Consider the following 23,800-nt stretch of genomic DNA (forward strand, 5'->3'; position numbering starts at 1 on the left):
TACAGTCCCTCCAGAAAAACATGATTATGTGATCGCATAATTCAATGCATAGTCAGCCAAAGTCGGGGCTTGCATGATTTCATAATCCACGCATTTTCATTGCAAAAAAGTCACATATATCTTAGCAGAAAGTTGAAAAATGTTGCGTTTACTTCACACAAGAGCAGCCTTTTTTCCCTGTTGCCATGGGAACGTTATATCGTTATTGAACGTTATATCTCAACATAGACAATCCTTTCTCTTTTTATTGCACTATTTGCACATTAACGCTGTACATTTTCATTTTATATATTATTACTTTTATGTACTCTTGATAATATATATTGTTTTTATTGTTGTTTGTATACCTGGAGTGGTAACGAAAATAATTTCCCCCTGGGATTATTAAAGTATTTCTGATTCTGATTCTGATGAAGTGACGTGAACGTCATCGAAAAGCAGGGTGTTGGGGGGGGAATCACTTTTTTTTTCTCTCTTTTTCATCAAACCACAGTTTTTGCAAGTTCCCGCAATTTCATCGCATACAATTGCATAAATATCCCGCACATTCCATCGCATTTTTTTAAGAAAACGTGCCGCATAATCAAAGATTTTTGCCCCGCAACAATCACAAAAAAACATTTTCCATTTTTCTGGAAGGACTGGTATTATTGACATGACAACCAGGCAAACAGGCTTTTGTTAGTTTTTAAATGGTGGCTTCTGTCAGAAACAGACACTTTGCCCGAGCTCAGTGTTTGTGAATTGCCGCCCTTGTATCGTGGTAACTTTATGATAATGATATGCTAATGAGGGGGGACTCAGCACCGCGGCCAGCTCCGTCGTGTACGTGGCTCCGCCCCTTCCACCGGCTGCATGTCGGCGACCAATAGCTGCCGCTTCCTCATTTCAGCACTGGATACAACAGAGAGAGCTTCAAAGAGAGACCCAGACTGTCTACCCAGAGAGGAGAGGGAACCTCACACCGGCGGGCTGTGATGCGTAGCGGGGCTCTGCTGGCTCAACAACACATGGGATAAAACCACCCGGTCACATTTAACCGCGTATTGTGTTTAGTGTATGTAGGCTATGTGTGTGTGCGCGTGTGTGTATGTGCGTGCCGCGAGGACTGAAGAAATGCTCTTGTAGCGCGAGCGCGAATGACACTATCGCCCGCGAGTTTGCTTCGCAGAAATATTCGGCGGTGCCCTAACTTGGAGCCGTTTGGACGTTGAGCAAGTTTTTTTTTTTTTTTTTTGTTGATTGTTGTTGTTGTATTTACTTCAAATTACATTCGAGTCGTTTACTTGGAGCCCCCAGCCCAAAAAAAAAAAAAAAAAAAAAAAAAAAAAAAAGCCCAGGACGAGATGGAGAGCGACAAGTACTTGCCAGAGCTTATGGCAGAGAAGGACACGCTGGACCCGTCTTTTCAGCACTCCATGCGGCTACTGGATCAAGGTAGGCTAAAAATGTCCGTGGTAAAATACTGAAGTAAACACTTTTAGCTGTGTGAAAACGGTCCCGAGTCCATTCCACACCGTTCAGGGTTTAACGCTCGGTGTTGGAGCTGCAGGCTACATCATGACTCCACCAGCACCCGCCTACTTCAAGTTATAAATACGAGGTTTGTGGGTCTACTTACAATTTCCTATTTGGTCACGCTAAAATAGCGAGGTCCTTTTTAGCAGCATGGCTGTTCTGCCAAGTTGTTCCACAGCAAACTGTGCCATATAGCCAGCCTCCTCTTTTGTGGCTGTAGAGGCAGGTTTGACTGAAGACTGCACCTGCTTCATTGCTCAGCCCCCGAGGTTAACAAACTTTTCATATTCAATTGGACAAGTTTGGGACATGAGTCCGCCATACATGAAGACATTCTTACCCCCCCCCCCCCACTGGCAGCTCAAAATAAGGATTTTTGCCGCAGGTTTTCATCGGGCACAAAGCTAGGGAAATGTAAGTGATAGCAAAGTAAATATTTGTACAGGAAAAAAAAAAATGCACCTATTTTTGATGGCATAGCATGAATTGATAGCCCACAGTTTAGGCATGGAAGTAGAGCTTGGCGATCTAGGAAAAAATCCAAATCAAACATCATGATATTTTCGACCAAATACATCGATATGGGTTGACTATTGGTGCTTTCGCAAAAATATTTACACAATGAGAGTTTTGATAAATAATCACCGATAATGTGGATACAATGACTAAGTGGGTAAAGGCGAATAATAAAACGGCTAATAAGTCTGGCAAGTTAAGAAAATTAAACCACTTTAATGCAATGCAGCTTTTAAAACCAGGAAAAGCCAACCCTTGTTTAAGGTGATATCTAGCCTTATATATCGATGTCCATATAATATCGATATATTGCGCGGCACTAGATGGAAGCATCAGTTAAACCCTAAATCCATCTGGCATCCCAGTTTGCAGGCTGCAGTCATCTCTATCCCATGCCGACACGTGTAAGCCGTGGTGCAAGCGGGGGAATAATCACACACTTATTCAAATGTACATGTGTTTCCTCCTTTGAAGAAGTGGACGTGACCGAAATGGAATTTTGAACGGATGGAGCAGCAGCAGCAGCAGCAGCAGCAGCAGCAGCAGCGGGACTTGCAGACGCTTTAATTAATCCTCTGCACACTGCACAGCCCCTCTGCTTTTGAAGCTGTCTGAATGTTGCTCTTCCTCAGTCGCAGCCCCGCGATGCTCCTCATTGTGGGAAGCGCACTGTTGTGGAATCCAAGTGTATCCTTCAAGTACCGCTCATGGGCTTTGTCTCGAGTCTCGCAGACAGACTGTTGTCGGCTTTAAAGGTAACAGACAGGGAACACTAGTCTGTAGGCAGTCCTGCTGCACTGTAACTCATCCTATCGAACCCCTAGATGCAGCTCCTGCACCAAGCTTGTTTAATTAGACAACCATGTCCCTTCTAGCTGATGCTTCCCAAACACGGAAAACACAAGGGGTCCTTCAAATGGTTCCAAAGGGGCCCCTTGCGAAGTGAGGCATGATTTCATATAATTCTGTTTTCTTTCTCTGTGTTGTCTTTTTTTTTTTTATCGTCAGCACAATATCAACTGCCACAATACACACATTGCGAACAGCTGCGACATATCGCGAAAGACACTCTGAGATTTTTGTGTTAGTTGAAAGAAAATATGAGCAGAAAACTGCACTCTTTTTAGTGGTGCCTTTTTTATATTCAATTCAATCCTCATTTTGTTCAATTAAAGGTTGACAATGATTTCATTTGTTTTAAATTCAACAAGCAACGTGTTGTATTTTAGCAGAATAATGAAAGCAGCAAAGTCGCAGAACTGAGCAAGTTTATTATCTGTTTATTGATCGCAAGTAATATCGTTATCGCGATATTTTCCTCGTATCGTGAAAGCCTAGCGTTAGAGTTTAGTGACACGCACAAAATGACTTTTTCTGGATATTCTGACATCTTCTAAACCTGTTATATGACTATACCGTTACTTTATTTCCATTATTGATGAAGCTGCATGACTATTTTCCCAATTAATTGATTAGGTCTAGTCCGTAAATGGTCACCAATGTCCTTCAGAACTCCGTAAAGCCCCAGGTGATGTCCTGAAAGTGCTTGTTTTCTCTGACCAACAGTCCAAAACCCAAAGATATTCAGTTTACAGTAATATAAAAAAACAGAAAAGAAGCAAATCCTAAATTGTTAAGCTTGCAGTTAGACATATTTCCGTATTTTGCTTGAAAAACAATTAATAAAAATGGTCATGAATCCATTGTGAAAATAGTTGCTGATGAATTTTCTGGCTGCTCGATTAACTGACTGTTGACGGAATACAAATCTACGTTACTGTCTGAAATGATCACAAATGCAAAACACTTCCCCTCTGCTAGAATCAGGCTGTATCATACTGGATTGAGTTCTGTGGTCAAATGAATGACATTTTGAAATAGTTGGGAGTTTCTGACATGATGGAGTTTGGCGCTCCTGCTATTTCCTTTTAGATGGGCTACTTATAACATAATTGTAATGTGCTGGTTAGAAAAGAAAAGTGGGGCGCCCGGATAGCTCAGTTGGTGGAGCGGGTGCCCGTATAAAGGGGTTTACTCCTCGATGCAGTGGGCCCGGGTTGGACTCCGACCTGCGGCCCTTTGCTGCATGTCATTCCCCCCTCTCTCTCCCCCCTTTTCTTCAGCTGTCCTGTAAAAATAAAGGCCGAAAAGGGCCACAAAAAAAAGGAAAAGAAAGAAAAAGAAAAGTGAAACACATCTTCACTGTAGTGTAGAGAATAAATATGTAAGACCCACCCTTCATACAGTATATAATCACCGTTTTATATAGTGATGTGTAAAATGAAATACTTGTATGAAATGACTTCTAATGATAATGTATGTTGCAGTTAATGGATGTAATGGCCAGGCCGATATCGGTTTCGGATTGGAGTCTTGTTTGAAAGAACAGATGTAGGTTAATGCATCTAGCAGTGAGCTGATTCATGTACAGTAAGGTGAATTCATTCCAGGCTGTGAGGAAGATAAGGCTGTGTTTTACTCAGCACTTTCTGTTATCAGCTGGTTTCTCAAATCTGGGTTAGTCTTTCTGTGAATACATATTCGCCTCACTGATGGAAAGACCTGAGCACTGAATACTTAATGGCGAGTTGAAAGACGCTTACCAACCACTACACACCGCAGGTACCCTGTAGAGTTATAGCAAATATGGTCCATTCCCCAAAATTGAATAAAAATTATTGGAATACTTAGAATATGAAACAGGACAAGCCAAAAAATAACTTTAGAGTAAATGTGCCCAATGTGTTTTACATTCAAATGGTAACACAAGTTCTTGATATAACACTTCCAACAAAGTTAGTTTGTGATTTTTTTTTTTTTTTTTTTTTTTTCTGGTGGGGGTAAAAATCGCAGTTGGCCACCATCGCAAGCGGCAGAATTAATCCGTGACATTTTATGAAGTAAGCAGAACTTTGCGGTGCACAAAAAATTGGCCGAAAGCGTCTGCCACAACTCCAAAACTGTAAATACTGTTATCTCTGTCTTACACAACAGATGGAGCATGATGCAGCTTAATAGAGCACTTCTTCTGCCATCTTGCTGATGAGTTCTGGACTTGATTATGCAATTGGCAAGGGATGCAGGGAACAGAGCTAGAGTAACTAGAGTTACTGCGTGCAAACGGAGAATATGAGATTACTCCAGGTCTGGAGGGACTTCCATTCTGGAGAAATTAGGGGGAGCATTGTGTTCGAAGCTCGGGGACAGGGCGGGCTGCTTTGATAAGTTTGGGCCATTTGCAGAGCTCTTATCCCCCTAAGGACCATATCTCTGCCCCTGTGACAAGCCTCATACAGTCAGCAGCAGACACTGGGAGCTGGAGAAATATCTTAAGCCAAAGTAAGAGACAAGCAGGACCAGCAGCCTACATGGAATGAAAAAATCCTCCGCAGCAGCATGCTAATTAAGGGCCTCTCGGTAGGGCTGCACGATATGATTCACGATATTGGAGGGAATGATCATTTTGGATCATTTCATCATTATTCTCACTTTCATTGAAAAATATATTAAAAAAATAATGATAAAATATAAAAATACTTATAAAATACTTTTTTTTGTAGGCCGGGCCGTCTCTGCAGCACCACAATGCTGTATTTTAGAAGGGTTTGACAAATATGTTGCCTTTAACAAATATTGCGCCCCCCCCCGCGATTTGGACACTGCACTAGTTCATATTGCGACTAATTGTGCAGCCCTACCTCTAGGTATGGAAACAGCTTGTGAGGCATGAAGTGCTCAGTGATTTACATGAAATCGGTGCTACCCTACAGCACATGGTGCCACAAGGGCTACAAGTTAGGGCTGTGCTATGAATTACAATTACAAATTCCTAACGATCACAAAAACAGAGCAATCCAAATTTTCCTCATTACGTTTAGCAAGTCAACTCTTATTTGGCATTCTGAATGAAAAACAGGAAAAGTATTGAGAGGAATTTCAAGCTGTTGATTTGTTAAACTGTTTCACTGTTTTTTTAAATTCAATAATTGCAACATCTTTCCAAAAGTCAATAAGTAATTGTGTTAAATAATCCAAAAAAAGAAATCTTAACTTTAGGGCTGTAACTTTATCATTTGAAATTCCAATAACCATTCTAACAAATGGGGGATTGTTACACTGAGCAAACTAGGCTGTTGTTGTCGTCTTTGTACAGAATGCGAAAATCAATTATTTATATTAATATTAGACTTTTATCATTGAAATAGATTTCCCATTGCTGAACAGTATGACTTTCATCTATGGATGAATTTCCAGAAAGTTGTGTAAACAACAATGCGTTCAAAATGTAGTCACTCCCTGCACCAGATGTATTCACTTTGTTCAGTATGTGGATGCAGAGCAGCGTGCAGCCCACTCTGAATCTTTCAGGACCTCTGGCCCAGTTTGCACGTTGCAACCTAGTGCTTTTTAATTGGATATTCCACAGCAGGAGCACAGCACCATGTTTGCATTGAAGTAACGGCCTCAGCTATCGTATCCACAAAGAAAAACAACAATAAATCATACATTATCTGGCCAGACTGAGCAGGTAGGGGGGGAGTAGTCTTATTTCAGACATGATGCCCCATTGTTAATTCCTACATTTTCCATCTCATCAACAGAACAGAGGCCTATTTTTAGCCGTGCTTGGGTTTTGCCCCGAGTGAGAGCAGTTCCTGGGTTAGAATGCCCAGAAGTGAACGGAAATAAGCTTTGGCGTAGGATCAAAGGCAGCGATATCATTTTGTTGGGGAAACTTTGCTTGATAGCGATAATGATCTTCGGATCTGCGGCTGGCCGACATGCTGAGCCACACACTGAGGTGGAGCCACAGCCATGGCCCTGAACCTGTCAGAGGCCGAGAGCTGACTGGGGATTTGACCCGCAGATGTAGTGAACTTGCAAGTGAACTGGAAGAGGGCAGACGGGGGAGCTCCAGCAAACCCGCTTTGCATTCAGACATGCAGTTGTAGGCTGCTGAGCCGCGCTGTGGCCAAGAGGTGTTTGCAGAGCTCTGTCTTTGCTTTGCTGCAGCTCCCACTGGAATCCAGAGGGCGGAATGTAGGCCAGGACTAACACAGGCAGATCCCAGCTATAAAAGCTAACAGTTTGCAGACGCAACGGGTCACATGCCTGCATTGATTATTATTTTTTTTTTTAACGTGGTGTGCATGTTCTCACTTGTTAATAATGAGCCGATGATGCTGTAATTTCCCCACTCAGGTACAGCACTTGATATGATGCCTTTTTAATAGATTTAAAATGTCAAACCTGGAATATTAACACGAGTCATCGGTGTTCCTCTGCATGTAAACAAAACAGACACAGTAGTTCACAATGAGAGGTAATCAAATCTATTATAACAGTGCTGGAAGAAAGCTGTGTGCAGTCATTTCTAGCGTCACCTGGATGAGCATAATTAACCCAGGGAAAAGTGTCTGAAAAACAATAAACCATTAAAAGCCTGACATGCATTGTGTATATATTTAAAGCTGCATTAGTCAATATTTCTACAGTACATGAACAATGGATCAAATGTTTGTTTTTCTCCTACTGCTCCAATGATCCTCTGTAGAAAAAAACATGGTTATATTTTTTTAAAGTAATGTTTTAGAGTTGGCGCCGTACTTCAGATATCCGACAGGCTTATGCTTTACAGTGAAAATTCAATTTGACTTTCGTTTTTAAGGTCATGGTTTGATTTCATTTTTGATATAAAACTGTTTTTAAAAAAAAAAAACATGAATAGCAATTTCAGAATAAGAGCCATTAGATGGGAGAAATGTACTTTGCAACAACAATTTGAGTTTCTCAGAGTTTCCAAGGCGCAGTTAAAATTGGGATTGCCGATCCTGCTTTTTATTTTGATAGTCAAAATCGAAAGCTGATTTCCAAAATTTGATTTAAAGGGGCGCTATGCAGTTTTGGCCATGTCTTCGCTGTTTTCTCGCTTTTTGCTCGCAGGTTTTTCTATAGAGCCCCCCTACAGCTTCGGAATAGATATTTGGCAGCTCCTATGTTTACTTGTCAGTCTGCCGTTTCCTCTTTCTCTGTTCCTCCGACAGTGCTTTCCGAGCTTTCTGCTTCTTTTTTGCCGGCTCAGCCTTGACGATAGTGTGAAAAACGCCATCGCTACCTTGTTAGCCGGTTCCTGAATGGGCGTATGTGTGCAGTGCCGTGAAGCAATTCGTTACATTGCGAGACCTGATATCACGCGATCCTTCCTGACGCTGAGGCCAGTGGCTCGCCGGTCCAAAGTTGTAAGGGTGGTTTTTCCGCTCACGGGCGCTAGGGGGAAGCGAGACGACCACCATTCAACCTGAAAAAAGTCCTATAACCATTCCAATGACTCTGAAGCTGTTCAGTTAAGGTAAATTAAGCTAAAAAGACTGCATAGTTCCCCTTTATACTGTGACACCCCTAGTAGTTTTAGTATTCATCATCATCATGTCACAGTCCCTTTTTATGACTCTTTCTGTTAATGTTTTCTGCTTAAACCGCCGTTCAAAAAGTCATACCACAAAACAAGTTATTAATTGCTTTAACTAATTTACTCCTCACCATCTGTTGGTTCATTGCTCTTTTCTTGCATCTCCTAAGCGATTCTATCATCGTGCATGCAATACCTTCACCATATTGCACGGGACACATTCTCCACCTGGCACAAAACTTGCCCTGGGCTTGGCTTGTTGATGTAATGCGGAGACTGTCAAATTCCCATGTTGAACATGCTGCTCCAGTATTTATACTGCATTCACATTTCAAATGACACAAAGATGAGCATTTTCCTTCTCCACCTGCATTCATACATTGCTGAGGGCCTGCCTTGAGCTGTCTGCTAGGACGGCTATTCAAAAGGAGACTCCCAATTAAAGCGGCCAGCCAGGGCAGCTTAAATAATGCAAACTCTACTTGTGTAGGCGTAGGAGTATGCTGAAAGCTGATATTCCACATCTCTGGTAAGAAGATCATTTAAAGATGTGTGTTGCTGGGTCCTTGGCACAGCTGGACAGCTTATTTATTTTTTTTTTTTATACAGGTGCCAATACATGCACTTTGCATGTTCTTCCCATGTTTGCATGGGTTCTCTGCTTTCCTCCCACCATTAATACATGCATGCTACTGTAGGTAACTCCTGCCATACAGCTCAACAGTGTGGTTCTGGAAGTAAGCTCCCACTCATAAGCATTTTAATTATTAGCCATGATGTCTAAACCATCCACGGACCCACGATAGACTTACCACAAGCTACGTGATGGTGAAACGAAGGTTTATGTCTCTGTAGAAGCCAGAAGTCTGTATTAAATCTACCTTGTTTTAAGAAAAAACTTTGTGTAACAGCGACATCTCTGATTGCTGGAGCTATTGCTATTGCTAAGACTACTATCGTTTATGACACAGTCTTGTACTGCTTTACCTTTTTCAAAATGTTCTTTTGGGCTGAATCAAATATGTTATGGTCACAATTCATCTAGTAGGTGGTTGGCTTGGTTTCAGGCTCAAAACACTTTATATAAGCATGTAATGAAATGTCAATGGATGCCCTTGACGTAGGCTCTGGCATTACAACTGGATTTGGACCCGGGTGCCGAACTATGGCTGCCCACTGCTCCTAATCAGTTAGGATTGGTTAAATGTAGAGGATACATCCCCTGATATGTACTTGGCAAATATATATATATATATATATATATATATATATATATATATATATATATATATATATATATATATATATATATATATATATATATATATATATATATATATATATATACACACACACAGTATATACACAGTATATTAACAGTGCTTTTTTTGACACCTTATTCTTGAGATATTTTTGTAAAACCACTTTTTCATTTAACAAAGAAAGCCAAAATTCTCAAATGTTAGAGTCTAAACTCAACCGGCCATACAAGAACATAAAAATTACAATTTGCGTTAACAAAACTACAAATTAATGTTAAATGCCAACTTTCACTACTTGACATTTTTTGATACTTGGTGCTTTAGACTCATTTCATTCGGTAACCGTTCAGAAGGGATATTGAAAGGAGCCCATGGCATCATCCCATGAACAATATAGCCTCTGCCTTAGCTTTCCCTGCATCACTTATATGGCAGATCCAATAATCCTCATTTTATTAGATGATAATTGGCTCCGCAGTGCTGCCCAAGACAGGACGCAGACGGACTAGGATTACACTGGATTAGTTTGAAAAGCAGAAGAAACCCCCAGACTGTATCACCCTGTTTACTGTGCCTGAGGCTGTGAGACAAAGGGACATGGGGATGGAAAGGACAGAGAGGGTATACGAGCGGGTTGGCAGGGCTGTAGAGAAAGTAAGAGTCTCTTTCCCCAGGGAACGGTTATTTGTAAGGGGATTGTACCAAAGTCCGTTACAAAAGGGAAAATACAATCTGAGGAGGGGAACAAAAAATGGAATAGCGGAATGGAATTGGAGTTGAAATGGATAAAAAAAAAAAAAAGTAGTTATGGGAGTGCTGTCGAAGATGCGTTAGTGATAAATAGAAAAGTTCAGATGTCTTAAAAGAAAATATAGGAACTCCCAGGCTACTGTTGCCTTCTGCTTTCATACCATAAACCTCCGTCATCTTCAATAACTAAAACACAGGTGAAAAGCTAGGAGTCTCATCCATGATTAAATCACTGTAATTACTGCCACGATGAAAGACAAATGTAAGTTTGACACTATGTTTGACACTATGAAAGCTTTTTAAACACATTCTGCGCTTTTAGTGTTTTTTTGTTTCCGATTCAGTAGAGAATGAGAAGTATTCTAAGCCTAGTTTCTTATTTTCTGCACTAAGCTGCACTATCAGAGTTAATATTTGACTCTGGAGCTGGTTTTTACTTGAAGGGGTCTTTTCTGTGGCCCTGCCTTGATCTCCCCGCGACAGCCACCGCTTCCCTTTCCCTCTTCTTCATTTATGTCGTTTTGTGTGGTTGGCACCTCTATAGAGTGGATTGCACTGGATTAGCTCCTCCGCCTTCCCAACTGATCCGATCCATTTTGTGTAATCCAACTCAATTTAATTATTTTTATCGTTCCACCTCGCTGCTGCCGAGGAGCAGCGGCAGCAAACCTCTACCAAGATAAGCCCAGGGACCTTGTGCCTTTTTGCTGGCAGAGTGTCTGCCTGAGCCTGTTGCTTTATAAACAGATGGTGTAAGTCACCTACACTCTCAGTAAATACGGTGTTCAGTACACTATTATGATTCAGAGCTCCCCTCAAACATCACTGAGACATGGCAAAGAAATAGCCAAGGTTGAAGATCTTGACCTCCATTTTCTTTTTGTCATGGGAATATAATGATGGGAGAATTAATGTGCCCACTATGTATACAGTCTTCTTTATTACTTCTGTGAGTCTGATGCTTAGATGCATTAGATGTTGAAAGGTCACCATAAAAGCCTTAAAGCCTTTTTCAAACACTCTGTAGTCAGTGGGCACAGTACAAGGCCTCACAGGTAGCCCAACGTGTTCTTCCTTCTGAATGTAGCAATATTGCAGTCAAAGACGTTACATTTAGTGGCAATGTTAAATGTGTTTGTTAGTGCTGTCAGTTGAACATGTTATTAACGGCGTTAATGCGAAGCCATTTTAACGGCGTCAATTTTTTTTAGCTCGAGATTAACGTTCTTCTTGGCCTAGCAAACTTTTTTAGTTTTTTTTCACATGCTGTCGCAACAACTAGTAACGTTAGAAAACTACAACACCACACCAGATCTAGCTAGACCGGATACAAAACAACAGGCACTAGGGCTGTCAACGAATATTCTAAATTCGAATATATATTCGAATAGTTTTAAAAAAACGAATTTCGAAGGTGAAAATTAATATTCGAATTAAAAAAATTAAAAACCAGTGGAAAAAAAACGCGCGGTAGTAGAGGCTGTCTGGCTGTCTGCTTTGCTAGCGCGCCTGAAAGCTGCTACATACTGGACGCAGCCTAGCTGGCACATACAAATGTGACACCATGAGATCGCCGTGACTATTTATACCCGCGCTGGTGGTCGCGACACTAGCTGCAGTCTTCTCCTGAACAGCGGTGGCGCTAATGAGCAAAGGCTACCGACGCTGCCCTTTCTACGGACTAGAAGAAGAAGAAACAGGTAAACAACGGCAGAAGTGGCAGCAGCATTGCCGTCAATGCTTCGATTTGATTCACTGACCTACTTCGTCGGATCGAGCCTTTCATTCACCATAAAAGAGCTCATCTTAACCCAGTAAGTTTACCAAAGAGACCTGCAGTCACTCTGAGAGTCCTGTTGTCGGCAAACTCAAAAAAAGAGACGTGCGCGACGTCGGCTCGGCCAGATATTGCATAATTTTGACGTCACGATGTCGCGCGCCACCTTGGATGCTTGGACCAGATGTTCGAATAGTTCGAATATTCGTTGTTATTTTAGAGGGAATATTCAAACGTAATGTTTAAGCAATTTTGACAGCCCTAACAGGCACACACTTGTTTGGGCTTGCGAGCCGGCCAAAGAGTAGTAGGCCAACGTTACGTTTTGAGTGGATGGCAAGCGCGAGACGCCGAAATGGATGCCAACAAGATTCTGAATGGAAAGTTTACTTTTAAAAAATTGCCAAATGGTTCCATTGACAAGACCAAAGTGATGTGTGTGTTTGGTCGTTGTGAACTGAACCATCGTCGCAGCATGTCCAGTCTGAAATACCACTTGATGATGGCCAAGCACACAGCTGATGCCAATTCTTCGCCCCCTCGTCAAAGCCAGGCGACAAAAGGACAAAGCAATCCGATCCACTTTTCCATGTTGATAAGAGCATTAAAATGAGAAAGTATAATGGGACAAAAAGAAATCTAGGGACATTTAGAATAGATAAAAATGTGTGATTAATTGCAAGTTAACTAAGACATTAATGCGATTAATCGCGATTAAATATTTTTATCGTTTGACAGCACTAATATTTATGCCCTTTGGGTACCGATTTCAGTATGCCTCCCATCCAGTCTGAGACACTCGCAGTATCGGTGCAGATGTTTCAGCCCAACGAGAAGTTCGGATAAAAGCAAAGAATAGATCTGGATCGCCTCCGTAAATCTCTGGTTTAATACCCTTGGACTAATCTATGATTTTTGACTTGTTCTGGTGTCAGAAGAAGTCTGTTTTGAATTATTTTTTAATTTGTACCCATAACCCATTATAAAAAACAGAACCATACATGTTAAGTTAAGCATGTTAAGATTTAATGGAAAGATACAAAACCTCATTACCAAATGTCATCATTCTTCCATTAGTAACCATCAACAACATTAATCTTCTTTGGTGCATTAAGATCTGACTGAAATCATATTTGGTCAACCATTGTTCTTGTCAAAAATAATGTCAACGTGTTTTTAAATGCTCAACGGGAACGAGACAAAGTTAACAAACTTGTGCTGTTGTCAGCCCGTTCTCCCTCAAAACTCGTCACCCTTTCTTGTCTGTATGAGAGCCACCAGGGTTTCAACTGCTCGGCCCTGGCGCACTGAGATGACGCTGTATGAAGAGCAACAAGTCCGTAAAATAAAATAAGAAGCAACAAAAAGACTTTCAACCAGGAGGCTGCTGTTCATGTCCCGCGTGAAACCAAAAGTCAACGTACGTAACGTACTTCACTTACATCACTTCCCGTACTTAACTAATGTCACATATATAAGTAACATAACAAAATTTTCTTTTTCCTAAACCTAACCAAGTAGTTGTGTTGCCTAAACGTACCCTGCACGTTGAAAAATGGCGCCAAAGGGTTACCCGGAGTGTTAAAAACGCGACACCAAGGGGTCCTTACCAAACGTCCATCCATCCATCCATCTTCGTAAGCTTATCCGGTGTTGGGTCGCGGGGAGAGCAGCACCAGCAGGGGACCCCAAACTTCCCTTTCCCGAGCCACATTAACCAGCTCTGACTGGGGGATCCCGAGACGTTCCCAGGCCAGGTTGGAGATATAATCCCTCCACCTAGTCCTGGGTCTTCCCCCGAAGCCTCCTCCCAGCTGGACGTGACTGGAACACCTCCCTAGGGATGCGCCATCCTTACCAGATGCCCGAACCACCTCAACTGGTTCCGTTCAACGCGAAGGAGCAGCGCCTTTACTCCGAGCTGCTCACGGATGACTGAGCTTCTCACCCTATCTCTAAGGGAGATGCCAGCCACCTTCCTGAGGAAACCCATTTCGGCCATTTCGCCCCAGTGGCCCTGGATCTCGTTCTTTCGGTCATGACCTCACCAAACGTCTAGAACTAAATGGCACACTGCTTGTGGTGCTCAAAGCGGCAAAAAAATACATTTGAAACTGCAATGCCTCTTTCCAGAAAGCATGACCCGGCTATTCAAGATAATCCACAGACATGGTTGTGAGCAGTTTCATGTAGGACCTATTTTCTTTCTACCGACCTACACCTGCCAACCGTATCACTGTGCAGAAGGAAGTGTACTCATGGACGAGGTGGCTAACCTCTAGCGCCGCTAGTGGTTAGCCACCTCATTCTCAATGGCAAAATACTGCTTGAACACACACAAGTTCACCCTAATCTACAAAAGAAATGGTATAGAACTACTTACATGTCCCTGTTCTGCAGCTATTCCACGCAAAATTGGAAGTGCGCCCTCATTTAGAAGAAGTCTCCCGGCTAATCCTGCCTTGTTCTGAACAAAGTTGGAGAAACAGTTAGGTGATGTGGTATTAGCTAAAGTGGTTAGCACACACCAAATGTTTCGGCCGATGACGTAGAAAGCCCTTCAGATTTTGAACAGCTCACCCGGAGACTGAAGGCAGGACACATTCAGAAACCCGTACATCACTCAGAACAGCATGTTTTTTTTTTTCTCCAAGTTTGTATGCGTGTGGAAGCACCAGAGAAACAAAAATAACACCCCAAATCCCAGAAAAAGCGTTTGTTTTTTTCATAATATGGGCACCCCAACCGGCCCGTCAGACACCGCCTACCAAGAGTCTGGGTCTGCCGAGGTTTCTTCCTAAAAGGGAGTTTTTCCTTGCCACTGTCGCAATAGCCACTGCTAATGCTTGCTCTTGAAGGAATTACTGTAACTGTTGGGGTTTTGGAATTTATAGAGTGTGGTCTAGACCTACTCTATCTGTAAAGTGTCTTGAGATAACTTTTGTTATGATTTGATACTATAAATAAAATTGAATTGAATTGAATTGAATTGAACTTAAAAATGTTTTTATTTCCAGTGGCTCAGGCCTGGTTGGGGGAAACTTAGGCCCGGTGGGCCACCAGGCTTGCAATACACTGGGATTTAAGTTTCCTTCTGCCCGGTGATACTGTTGGCTGTAGCAGACACAAAAAAAATCAATTTAATTTCACTTGGACGTTAAGTATTAAATGTCGCGCCCACCTTATGAAAACAGAAAAAGAAGCAGAGGCTTTGGTGGCGGTGGGCATGAATATTTAATGAGCGAGGGGGGTGGGGGTGGGGATATCAGTAAATGAAAGTTAAGTGCATTTTCTGGGTTTTTGGAGCAGGAAAAGTTATCTTGTAATGCACCGAGAGAGGAGGAGAGATGGATGCTCATTTAGCACCAGTCCAAGAGACCCCTCCTCGTGTCCTGCTGGGCGGCTTGCTTGGCTGTGTCCCCCGTCTCTATTTTAAGAGCCTGATATTAAAGCAGAATTGTGTTCAGAGTTTTTCGGGACGTCTGCCTCTGTTTCTTGTGCCCTTTTCCTCTATTATATGGCATGCCAACAAAGTCATTTAAAAGTAGGATACGCTCAGTGGTTATACATTTACTCAGGCACCGTACTTAATTAAAAATGTTAGGTACTTGTATATTACTTGAGTCTTTTCTTTTTCATGCCACTTTCTACTTCTACTCCGCTACATTTTAGAGGGAAACTCCACTACATTCATCTGACAGCTTTAGTTACTTTACAAATTTGCAAAGATTTTTGCACACAAAACACACATAGTTTATAAAATGTGATGTCTTATTATATATTAAACTCCCTAACAATATAACGGCCTACAAGTCCAGCTGACATGATTAGACCATTAAACGCACAACTGTTTCCAGTTTCTAAAATGGGAGGATTTTTCTGCATTGTGTACTTTTACTTTTAATATTTTAAGTACATTTTCCTGATGATACTTACATACTTTTACTTAACCAACATTTTTAATGCAGGACTTTTACTTGTAACAGAGTATTTTTTACATTGTGATATTAGTATCTGAATACTTCTTCCACCACTGGATACACTGCAAAGCACAATAATTTAATGTGTTTTTTTAATTTTTATTTCCATTATTACAGCACAGCGACCAGATGCAGCATGTATATTGTTTTTTGTCAGCCTGTTAACATTTCACTGCTGTTGCACTTGGCTGTAAAACATCCATTAAGTCTTACAAGCAAACCATAAACAAGGGGTCAAATCAGAATATACAACCCTCATAACAAGCACAATTATCCACTCTCTCCTTGGTGATAAAAATCATACTGTGTTACTGCTGTCTGTCTGACACTCCAACCGATGGCTCACATGCGTACCTTCACAGTGCCATTTGGCAGCACTTGTTAAAGTTTGACCCCGGATTTGCCCAATAAGAGGATTGTTAAAGTTTGACCTGGAAGTGGATCCCTGTCTGTCTGCTTGTCAAATCTCTGTCTGGTTCTGGGGCCATCATTAGTCCACAGAAAGATATATATTTTTTTTCTATTTCCTCGACAAAGGCCTTGCAGCGTACTGTGAGGCTGTGCATGGCTCTCACAAAAGCAACACATTGGCGTTTTAATTATACAATCCTTTTATTTATAAGGGACATCTGTTCTGCAAACAGAAATTATCTGGGCAGAGTTGTGGAGTTATAGTTGGTGCTGCTCAATACTGAAGAAAACAGCATTTTGTTTTGTATAGGAACTACAAAGGAACAATACTTGAAAAAATATAATTATTCCACATTATGTATGATTATGCTAGTTAGCGGAGCACTTTTCCTTTCCCTTCCTTTTTTTTTAGAAATACCGGCAATGTCGGTATTAAACAAGAACGACTGCCGCAGCTGCTTCATTTGAATCCATCAAATAACAATTTAACCTCTTGTTGTTTTGGTCAAAATTCTACAACTCATAATAACAACTAGGAATAAATTAGGTAAAATAGACACTAAAATAAACACTATTTAGTGCAATTTCAACTTGGTTTTAAAGGGAAACACCTATTTTTGGACCAATACAAGCAATGAAACCATGAAACGAACACAGCAGAGGAGCTGAATGATGAGGCTGGCGTTATTCTATATTGTCCTCACTGTCAGTAAATCCATTCAAAAGATGGAAAGAAAAACCACAAAATTATAGTCCGTCTCAATCATTTTCGACTTCCCTACCTTGTCTGTGGCACTCGGCCCCAAGCTCATTGGTTCCTAGATCTACCGAAGACACAGTAAATCTGTTAAAACAGGTCCCAAATATATGGTTGCATCTCTAAAAAGGGCTCAGCAATTTCCTTAAAAAAGCTTTAAAAAAACATGACTAACACAGGGCTAAATAGTGCATTTGTTGGGGATTATTTTCAGATGCGGATTAATACAAATTTGGTGCAGTAGTGAGTATTTGGGGCAGCAGCACAGTGTATTTAGGGTTTACTTAAAATAAACTACAGTGCTAATGAAGGAACATATCACCCAAAACAACATTACACGTTAAGATTCTTTAACAGCTGTGCACAGTGGCTCTGTCAATGACATTTCACCACAGCCGCAGCTATTTACTGTATGAGGCAGCTCATTCGTTAGTGAAGTATCACAGCTCAATCTTTTTCTGTCATATGTAATGCATCTCTGGGAAAGGTGATTGTAATTAGAGCGAGCGTGCAGTCCACACAGTCAACGCCTCCTGAGCTGGCGCGTCGATGGGAGGCTGCACGAGGTGAATGGATAGAAATCAAGTTTATGGATCTGTGGTTCGCACGTGCCCACCCATCCGCCGGAGGGCTGAGGTTTTAATTGCTGTCTGACCAGGGTTCAGTGTGAAGATGGGCCACGTTGATATGAGAAGTAGGGGGGGGGTTGTGGTTGTTGTATTGACAGTGTCTCATCCTGGAGGAGCTGATAAGAACACATGATCCAGGGAGACACACGGAGGAGTGGATTGCATTTCAGTTTTTCATTTCACTGTTTTTTTGGGGTCTAGTGAACCTTTTAGAGGCGCCGCGCTGACAGCCACATACAGTACAACGTCTGAGGGCACAGGAGCAGGTTGATGTCTTGCAGAGGTTAACTGTATTACTGCAATTCCACAGCTGATGGAGAAAATGCCAGAGCAGGTGGCATCCATGAGCAAAGAGTCTGTAACCTTGTAGCATCAATGAAACCGCTGCATGCACAAGGAGCATTGTATTCAAAATCAATGAGGGAAAAGTGCGTTGATTTACAAAAGAAAACACAAACACTGGGGAACACGCCGCATGATTTATATTAACTGGAGCATCTGCTCAGACACATTTAGGCAGAAAACAAATGAATGTCATCTCCCTACTTAGTTTATTAATTTGCGTACTGTCATTAGCTTTTCAAATGATTGAACTTAATTAACCATAAGAAATAATCTCATCTAATTTTGCATTCTTATATCTTCTGTCATTTTTCATCTTTGAATTTGGCTATTTTTATGCCAAAATAATACACACATTTCGTGTTCAATGTTCTTTTCAGGGTGGAAAAGTATCTGCTTTAAGACACAAAACAAAAAAGATATATGTGGTTGCTAAGCAAATAATTAAAGTCCCCCTCCACTGAAAATGTGTTTTTCTTATGTTTATGTCCCTGTGTTTTCACATGCCTCTACTGAAGGGGGAAATGTTTGTGCACCTGCCTAAGATCTGAGATCCAAACGTATCCTGGGAAAGCTTGATTAGGTACGTCACAGACTTGAAAGCCAATTGCTGTCTAATACGCAAAAGCCGGAAAAGAAACCCGAAAACTCCAGCGCAGCGCGGACTGTCAGTACAGAGAGTGAAAAAACACTGACATTGTAGCTGTCAGTCACGGCCAGTTATAAGCTTACAAGTTAACGAACAGCATACACACACATACGTGTAAACCGAGACCTGGGTATCCTGCTCTGCCTTCTTGCTCCTTATGAGGTCATAAGGAGCAAGGTTACCTCCCCTTTCTCTGCTTTGCCCACCCATGAGAGAGAGACATCATGGCTTTCAAACGAGCAAAGTGGCAGTTGGTCAAGGCCATACATACTTTAAAACATTTTCATGTAGTGAACAATACATGATATGAAAAAATATATATATTCATTTCCAAACATGCTTTTGTAGATCAGTTCTGCTGCACTCTGGTCTGGGAGAAACCTCCAGGATCACATCACTGATCAATATATGATGCGTAACAGAAGCCAAATATCGAGGCATACTAATTTATGTATCTAACCCTAGTGTAAAGTGACATCCCTCCAAACACTTGACTTATTGTTCCTTTTACTCCCTTTGAGGCTGGGGAGTCTACAGCGCTGGAGGAAGAATTGCAATACATGTGTCATAGATCTCCCCACTGTGCTACTCAGGGCGGCCAGTGAGAGATAATTGTGACCCCTGCTGAGAGGGAAGAGCCCAACTACAGGAGCCACCTTCAGGTCATCACAAGGCACTCGTTTAAAGCCTCTTCCTCCAGAGTTAAAGTAATCCTGGGCTCTTTACTCTTGTGTTTTTCTCATAACTTCTCCATTTTTGGAGGTTTCTACAGTTAGCAGCGAGGGCCCCTTCGGCAGATTTCCAATTCCAAGTTTTTGAATTGATGAACAACAGTGAATTTTACTGTATTTTTAGAATGTATTAGGCCCATTCTTAACCATCTACTTTAGTACGCTAAATTGGATTTTTATATGCCTAAACCCTATCCATGGATGTAGACACATGTTTTCCTCTTTAAAGCTAGACTATGTACATTTAGAAATAGATAAAATAGTCAACTTTACTTGGACTCATATCAGTCATCAGATATTTCTATTTGCAAATTGATGTTATAAACAAATTCATTAAACCTCATTTGAGGGAATTTTTCTAATTCCCTCATCTCCCATCACATTAAAGCATTTGCGTGGTAGCACAACAAGCTCATTCACACATGCACAGACAAAGTACATCCCATCTTTACTCCAATGTGCTGCTGTAGACCTCTCTCTGCCTCTCCACTGTAGCTGTATTATTCAGTTCCAGTCTACCTACTGTTCTCTCCACATAACACAAATAAACCCCCTGGCAATCGCTAGTGTCTGCCTCATTATCATATTTATTTAAAGGATCGTATGACCCATTTCATTCCGACATGGGTTCCTCTCGTCATGATTGAGTAGTCCCATATTTAAGGGTAGTCTCCAGAGACGCTGCGGTGCATAATGGGAACATTACTATTAAGCATAGTCAAAGGCCTGTCCTTGCCATTAAAATGAGAAGAAAAACACTTCTTCTGTTCCTAACTACTGTAAGCATTGCTTTAGGTTACAATGACCGCATTAATGCAGATAAGTTAAAAAACTGCAGACTGTAAAAAAGAAACCCTCGATCTTTCTATGTTGGAAATCCAACTCACGCGATCAATGATCTGTCATGTAAGCAATACGAGATGAAATACTGAATATGTTTGCCCGTTGGCTGCTGATATAGAGTCGTGTTGGTGAAAGGAAAGGGCTGCAGTGCCGCCCTTTGTAACGTGACCACTCTAATGGACCACATCTGATGAATGGTCATGATTGCACCAATAATACAAGGAGAAATCCATCTGATTGTCAGGTATACACATCAGTGCAAGGTTTAATGGCCGAATCTGTCATTAAACGTCTCGGGCCCGTTCACGACAACCACTGACCTGTGGCTGGAAATGGAAGATTAATAGCAGGCCACCGTTCCATCTCTGATCGGAGTTATCGAATGGTTTCCTTCGGATACGTTTCTCCTGACTTGGCTACGTCTGGGCTGTATTGATCTACCACTTGCAAATTTATGGTTATGTTTCTTCAATTTGCACAAAGGCAAAAACATTGTTGTCTCTGCTGGCATCAATCATTGATTTCCTGCAGATGTGGCTGCGGCAGCGGGTCTCAACTCTATCTGTCCCCCCCGTCCCGGAGGCTCGAATCCTCCCCTCTTGTGACAGCGTGAATGTCATCGATGTTACTTTATCCATGTAATTGACCGTGACCTTCCCAATGCTTTACATTTAGGAAACGTTTATTGATGAAGCTTACTTTCTGGTACTTTAAATACTGTACATGCTGATATGATATTGCTGTCTGCATGGCGGCAGCAGATCATTGCTTTGTTGTTTGGGACTATTGAGCTGATTTCAAGCACCAGACTTAAGTTGGGGTGTTGACTTTCTCAGCTCTACAGACCCAAACTTTAGCCTCAAATTGATTTAAACATCAGCTTCTGCTTTAGCTTCAGATTTAGCTCTCCCCAACCTGGTGACCCCCCGCCCTCCATCCCCATTCTGTCTCGTTTAGCTTTGTTACACAGGGTTCCATTACCTCTGCCTTAGTCAAATGGCTGGGAGCTCTGGACTGATATTTCAACTGAGACATAATTAATGAGATGTGCATGTCTGGTTCTCTCTCCTTGAGCAAAGCACTGTAAGACGTCTGCTGGGATGAAGTATAGGAGCTAAGGGCAGCAGGAAGAGGAGCGGAGTCTCGCTGCAGCTACTGAGGTGTAGCAACAGTAGACGCGTTAACAAGCTATTTCATGTGTCTTCTATAAGGGAAAGAGACAATGCTGCATTGGCATTGAATGGCAACACCTTTTTAACACAGTACATACTGTATAGCTCTGCTTGTTTAGATCAGGACTTCCAAAGACATTTACGAGTTCAGGGCTCTGGAATAGAAAAAACGAAGAAAATGTACAAAGCCTTTATATAGTCTGGGGTAATGGTTTAAAACACTACCTGTGTCGACCCCACAGACTCTTCATTGAGGTGTAAATAATATAATACGCTGGAAGTTCACAGACTGAAATGGAAAAAAAAAATACAAAGAAAGAAACCAAGAGTCACATTGTTAGGATATTAGTATCATCAAAAAGGATTCATGATCTTTTTTAGAGATGAAAAAGTAGTTGATTCATTCATCATTCAGTAATCAGAAAATGAAACGGCAACAATTTCAATACACGGTTAATCGTTCAAGTAATTATTAATCAAAAAATACCATAAATTCACTGGTTCCAGCTGTTCAAAAGTGAATATTCTCAATATTCATTAAGTTGATGGACACTATTTTCTGACATTTTATGGACCAAACGATTGATCAATAATGCAAATCTCTTAAATACAGTCCTAATCGTTTTCTTCATTAAGATATTAAGGCATCAAATTTTGAAATACATTGTCTATATACAGTAGAGTACAAGTTTAATCAATCTGCTTTTGTAATTGTAATTGCCCCCCCTCCTCAGGGATCCAAATTGCCTGTGTGATGTCAGTCAGTTGGCAGTTTTCTTTGGGTTTGCACTTGTTTAGAAGTTTTATTGTCTGGAGTCATCGCTCTTTTCGTTGTTTCTTCGGCCGAGGTAACTGTTGGGAACGCTAGCAGATTTGTTTTTTGTCTAACTGCGTGTCAAACACTGCTTGTGGGGGGAGGGGCTTAGGAGACCTTTTTGGGCTTTAGCGGAAAGCGGGGAGGGACTGAGAAGTTGTCGATGTTCAAATGTTTTGGCTAAGTCCTGGATCTTCACAATCCTACCTACGGCACCTTTAACTTATTTGACAATAGATAGTGACTCAACAGACATTTATTGACATGAAAGTCTTTTTCCCTTGATGTGAAACTGATGAAGCACTTGGCTTCAGCATCTTTTTTACAAATGTTTTGCAGTCACAGGTCTAAATGTGTAAAAGTTGAATCCAGTCCAAATTGCTCTCAGATATTCCGAGCCAGAAATGGAAGTGGTGAGACTTGGCATTGTGTTTCCTGAATTTAAAGCCTGCTTAGAGGTGGAGAGAGAGAGCGGCAACAGTCAAATACATGTTTTGACAATTCTATTGTATTCAGTACAGGCTGTCTAACACTACTGCGCAGTGTTGTTGCTGTTTTTGTTCATGTGGTTTACTCGTTGAAAGCTCTGGAAAGCAGGGTTGTAAACACAACAATTACAACAAAGCCTCTTTACCACAACAAATAAAGCCCTTTGGCTATGCTTAAATCGTCATAAACAGGATATGCTATGTTTTTGTATGTGTAATGACGGCTCTGGCACTGCAGATCAACGTAATTGTATTTAGAAGCAATTTTCTGGCTCTCGATCAACATTGTTTTCAATTTTATCAATTGACATAGTGTCTTCAAATGAGCGAATCCAGTGCAGATGACTCAGAGCTATAACCTTCCGCAAGCTTTTCTGCTTGTTTAGTCTTACTGCCATTAAGGTCATTTATTAAACAACTTAGAGAATATAAAGGTTGTATGGAATTGATCGTAAAAAAAAAAAAAAAATGTCTATCGTGTTTTTAGGAGTCAATAGTGTTTTTTTTGTGTGTTTTTTGTACATTCTTATTTTCCACAGTTTCAAATTAGCAAGATTGGAAGATTTTCTCCACCAGCAGCACATTTAACAACACATTACACGTGGATGACCTTTAGCTGCTGCGATTCCATCCCATTATCACCTGCCCACAGTTGGCATGTATGTGCTTCAAAGGTGTATTTCGCACCCAGGCTTTCACAGCGATCATTTAATCGACAGTTTCCACTGCCAACTCTCATGCAAACACACTTT

General features: G+C 41.3%; 1 protein-coding gene across 1 annotated transcript in view; it reads left to right on the plus strand.

Moving 5' to 3' along the window:
* The first annotated feature begins 813 nt into the window (after window positions 1-813).
* Window positions 814-23,800, plus strand: part of khdrbs3 (KH domain containing, RNA binding, signal transduction associated 3) — a 126,974-nt gene continuing 103,987 nt past the window's right edge. Inside the window, exon 1 of the mRNA XM_028597706.1 lies at window positions 814-1,437. Within this exon, the coding sequence (XP_028453507.1) occupies window positions 1,347-1,437 (91 nt within the window). The 5' untranslated portion in view covers window positions 814-1,346. The remainder of the gene's footprint in view (window positions 1,438-23,800) is intronic.

This window comes from Perca flavescens, chromosome 14, assembly GCF_004354835.1.
Source record: "Perca flavescens isolate YP-PL-M2 chromosome 14, PFLA_1.0, whole genome shotgun sequence".
Taxonomy (NCBI): Eukaryota; Metazoa; Chordata; class Actinopteri; order Perciformes; family Percidae; genus Perca; species Perca flavescens.